This window comes from Palaemon carinicauda, chromosome 42 (assembly GCF_036898095.1).
Source record: "Palaemon carinicauda isolate YSFRI2023 chromosome 42, ASM3689809v2, whole genome shotgun sequence".
Lineage (NCBI taxonomy): Eukaryota > Metazoa > Arthropoda > Malacostraca > Decapoda > Palaemonidae > Palaemon > Palaemon carinicauda.
The window spans coordinates 7350386-7355385 of NC_090766.1; the positions used below are offsets into that span (position 1 = coordinate 7350386).

Here is a 5000-nt window from a genome sequence, read left to right on the forward strand (position 1 = left end):
GTCCAGTTGTGAATTTGGGAAATTATAATAGATAAAGAGTACATATTTTGTTAATAACTTTTTTAACAACACGCGAAACACGACTACAAAATAAATGGTCTCTCTCTCTCTCTCTCTCTCTCTCTCTCTCTCTCTCTCTCTCTCTCTCTCTCTCTCTACGAGGTACCTCACACTGAGGGACCTGGGTGAACCCAAACATAATATAAGGCAATAAGGTAAGGCTCTCTCTCTCTCTCTCTCTCTCTCTCTCTCTCTCTCTCTCTCTCTCTCTCTCTCTCTCTTTTACACAGTCCAACACTTTTATATGATGATATGGTTCAAATCTCTCTTTCTCTCTATCTTCTAATTTATCTATATAACAATATACGCATCCATATATCTCTACCTTCATTCAGAATCTAAATGAAATTACCTATTGTATATCGAAGATATTCTCTCTCTCTCTCTCTCTCTCTCTCTCTCTCTCTCTCTCTCTCTCTCTCTCTCTCTTACACAGTCCAACACTTTCATATGATGTTATGATTCAAATCTCTCTTTCTCTCTATCTTCTAATTCATCTATATAACAATATTTGTATACATATATCTCTACCTTCATTCAGATTCTAAATGAAATTACTCTCTCTCTCTCTCTCTCTCTCTCTCTCTCTCTCTCTCTCTCTCTCTCTCTCTCTCTCTCTCTCTCTGCACTAGCGGATCTTTTAAGAGCGCGTTTAGCTAGCTAGGCTAAGATACCACGTTCGATACTTGGAACGTATGGGCTAGTTCCAAAAAATTGAGCATGTCTTTATTCAACCAAACAGCAAATTACGAGGGTGACATCTCTCTCTCTCTCTCTCTCTCTCTCTCTCTCTCTCTCTCTCTCTCTCTCTCTCTCTGTGTGCGTGTAGGGATACACATGCAGACATTTATATGTATTTGTCAACACATATATATGTATTCACATATATATACTTCTTATAACTATAGTTTAATAATTTAATATGTTTCTTAAACAAGCACATAAATGAGACAACGGAAGTAAAATGAATCACTATATGTATGTATGTATGTATATATATATATATATATATATATTTATATATATATATATATATATATATATATATATATATATACACACACATATATATATATATATATACACACACATATATATATATATATATATATATATGTATGTATGTATGGGTGTGTGTGTGCGTGTGTGTGTTTTATTTGTCAGATTCAATTTTCAATTACAAACTAAAGTGGCACTCAGTAGAGTGCCAACCTCCGCCACGGCAGCTTATTTCTCATTGGCGTGGATTTTCATACATTCAAATATGAGCCAAAATTGAAATCTCTGTGACAAGGATGTCCAAACTTATAGCTGATTACGTGAATTGGACGTTAATCATTTCCAGCTCTTTACATAACGGTTTAAATTCCCTGCAATTTTTATTATTCTACAATTAAAATTGTTGCCCGGAAGCTGTTCACAAACAAATACACACTCACAAACAAACACACAAACAGGGGGTAAAATATAACATCCCCCAACTTCGTTGGCGGAGGTAATATGCATTGACTTTGTTCCTGAAGAATAAATTTGAACGAGACACTGATTCTTCAAAATGATGACTAGACCTTGACTGAGATGCCAAGATTATTATCATTATTATTATTATTATCAGTCTTAATTGCTAAGCTACAACCCTATTTGGAAAAGCAGGATGATATAAGCCCAGATGTTTCAACAGGGAAAATAGCCCAGTGAGGAAAGGCTTTACCGTCAATGATCGGTGATATTATCTACGTCAACTGAATAAGGTCTCAGTCTAGCTAACAACTTTTGTAGAATTTGATGGCGGTATTGCATATTTCCATGAAAAATACCATTATAACTTCTCCAAAATAAGGGCTGTGGTGGCCGATGTGGTAACGTCCCTGACAAGTGAACGCCAGACTGGGGTTCGAATCCCACTCAAACTCGTTAGTTTCTTTAGTCGCTGCAACTTCACTATCCTTGTGAGCTAAAGATGCAAGTTTGGGGGAGCCTATAGGTCTATCTACTGAGTCATCAGCACCCATTGCCTGGCCCTACTTGGTCCTAGCTTTGGTGGAGAGGGGGCTTGGCGCTGATCATTAGTGTAGATGGTTAGTCTCTAGGGCATTGTCCTGCTCGATAGAGCAATGTCACTGTACCATGCCCCTGTCATTCATGTGTTGCCTTTAAACCTTTAAGGGAAAGCCAGCATCCTTGTGCGACCCCTATGTCACAATGACACCTGGGACGTTATAATACAAATATCTTTATAGGATCTTTAACATTACTATGCAATTCAGCATTAACGACCTAAGTTGTTGCAACGCTAAATCACAGGGAAGATACCCAATCAATTATTCATGGGCAAACACCCGGATAAGAGAAGAGGGTTCCTTGCAAAAAATAAGTTTTGAATATTATTGTAAGAGACCTGAGGAGCCTGGCACGTAGGTCTTTGGTAAGAACAAGTTCTAAATGCAACATCCCTTACTGGGGCAAACATTGGTGAGGGTTCTTCTTAGTCACAAGAGTAAATAATTTTGTTTCCCGTGGTAAGGTTTTTTCTTCATGGATAAAATTTTGACGGGTTCTTACAAACACACAAACAAATGTTCATAAAACATCAAGAAATTCAGATCTGTTGAACAGACAACTCTTTCAACATTGATGACTGTTCCTATAACTAAACCACAATAATTTAAACCATATTTACCAGGAGGAAATAATGAAAATTAAAACCATATAGAAGGCTGAATTTAACATCTATTCTTCAAATCTATACATACAATACATCAGAAAATTTATCAATACAGCAGGATCACAAAACATGAATAGCTCTTTACATTATATACAAAATATTGCGAGCGTCAACACCCACACCGGCTACAGGTCTAGCGTCCTTAGCTAGGACGTTCTTAATCCATATAAACAGATGAAGGTGCTCTACGCTACTGGCTTCACTTTTGCACTAACATGATTGGACGAGACAGCTAGGTACCATACTAGAGGTTTCATTTAGTCCACACGGTAAGAAACAGCATGACCTGGGTTATTCACAACACGGAGAAGGGTAGCGTCTCTTGTGATATGTGAACTAGGGTGGGCAGGGTAGGCATGGGCTCCATGGGTGTATGGCCCATAAGAATGGTAAGCACCATGAGATGGGTAGCCATGGTGAGCACCATAAGATGAGTACCCATATGACAATGGTGCAGAGAATCCATAGGAGAAGCCGCGAGGAGAGTATGCACCTAGAGCAGGGACACCAAACACAGAGCGTTTCTTACGTTCAGGTGAAGCTTCGGCGGCTGCAGCTGCTTCGTCATAAGCTGCCTGATGAGCAGCCTTTGCGGCAGTGACTTCTGGGGTATCCTGTACTGGCTCAGGAAGTGGGCCAGAGAGAGCCAAAGGGGCAGCATGGACACCAGTAATTGCTTCATCATGGGCTGCCTGGTGAGCAGCTTTTGCAGCAGCGACTTCTGGGGTATCCTGCACTGGCTCAGGAAGTGGGGCAGAGAAGACTGGGGCCTCAGGGCCGACAGGCAGGTTGGTACCAGATACGCGGAAACCAAGGGCATCTGCCACGTAGTGCTGGGTCTGAACCTTTCCTTCGGCGTCGATGTAGTTGTAGGATCCCCTGACGTTGCCAAAGGCATCACGAGTTTCAGAACGATCAGAGGGACCTCCAGAATACCCGAAGGAGTACTGGCCGAGCTCGTCCTGGGCGTGATACTGGGACTGGATTGGTGCATATGGGATGGTGTTATATCCTACATGGTTATAAGCCAAAGGTGAGTGAACAGCAGACCCATAGGTGGCGATGGGGTGAACACCTCTGTAACCATGATGATCGTGTCCCGAGTATACTCCTGGGTATCCACCATAGATACTTGGGTATCCCAGACTGCAGCTGCCACAAGCAGCAACAGCAGCGAGTGCAAATAATGTCTGGAAAATATAAAATGATACTGATATTACATTTGGAAGACTAACTGGGGATTTAGATAACTGGTGAGTTTAGGTAAAAAATGAAGAGATATGCCAGGCAAAATCACTACATTTAAAAGCACAGATTCGAATTTGCAATGTACAGTATATACACCCTAGAATTTAAAGATCAGAATATATAGTATATTTAGACTGGAAGTATTTAAAAATTTGAATACACAATCATTTAACTGAAAGTGAGGTTCCATAATACAGAATGCATTTTGTAACAGACCATTTCATGGCTAATCTAAAACAAAATGCTTATGATTAAACATAGATTTTAGCAATACCTCACACTATTATTATTATTATTAATAACATTAATTGCTAAGCTACAACCCTAATTGGAAAAGAAAGATGCTATAAGACAAGGGGTCCAAACAGGGAAAATAACCCAGTGAGGAAAGGAAACAATGAAAAATTAAATATTTTAAGAACAGCAACAACACCTAAACAAATATTTCTTATATAAACTATAAAAACTTTAACAAAACAAGAGGAAGAAAGTTTAGATTAGTGTGCCCGAGTGTACCCTCAATTAAGAATATCAGATATATGTAGAATAAGTCACAAAATCTAGCTATTTCAATGTGAATCCTTACCAGGCCTTACCAACTTAACAAACCAAAAGGATGAGAATTTAGAATAGTGTGTCCCATTGTACCCTCAATTAAGAATATCAGATAAATGTAGAATAAGTCACAAAATCTAGCTATTTCAATGTGAATCCTTACCAGGCCTTACCAACTTAACAAACCAAAAGGATGAGAATTTAGAATAGTGTGTCCCATTGTACCCTCAATTAAGAATATCAGATAAGGTAGAATAAGTCACAAAATCTAGCTATTTCAATGTGAATCCTTGCCAGGCCTTACCAACTTAACAAACCAAGAGGAAGAGAATTTAGAATAGTGTGCCCCATTTTACCCTCAATTAAGAATATCAAATAAATGTAGATTGTCAAAAAATCTAGCTATTTCAAA

General features: G+C 38.8%; 1 protein-coding gene across 1 annotated transcript in view; it reads right to left on the reverse strand.

Annotated features, from left to right (window-relative positions):
- Window positions 1-2796: 2796 nt before the first annotated feature.
- The window catches only part of LOC137632861 (uncharacterized), an 11715-nt gene continuing 9511 nt past the window's right edge, over window positions 2797-5000 (reverse strand). Inside the window, exon 2 of the mRNA XM_068364958.1 lies at window positions 2797-3975. Coding sequence (XP_068221059.1) covers window positions 3043-3975 — 933 coding nt within the window. The 3' untranslated portion in view covers window positions 2797-3042. The remainder of the gene's footprint in view (window positions 3976-5000) is intronic.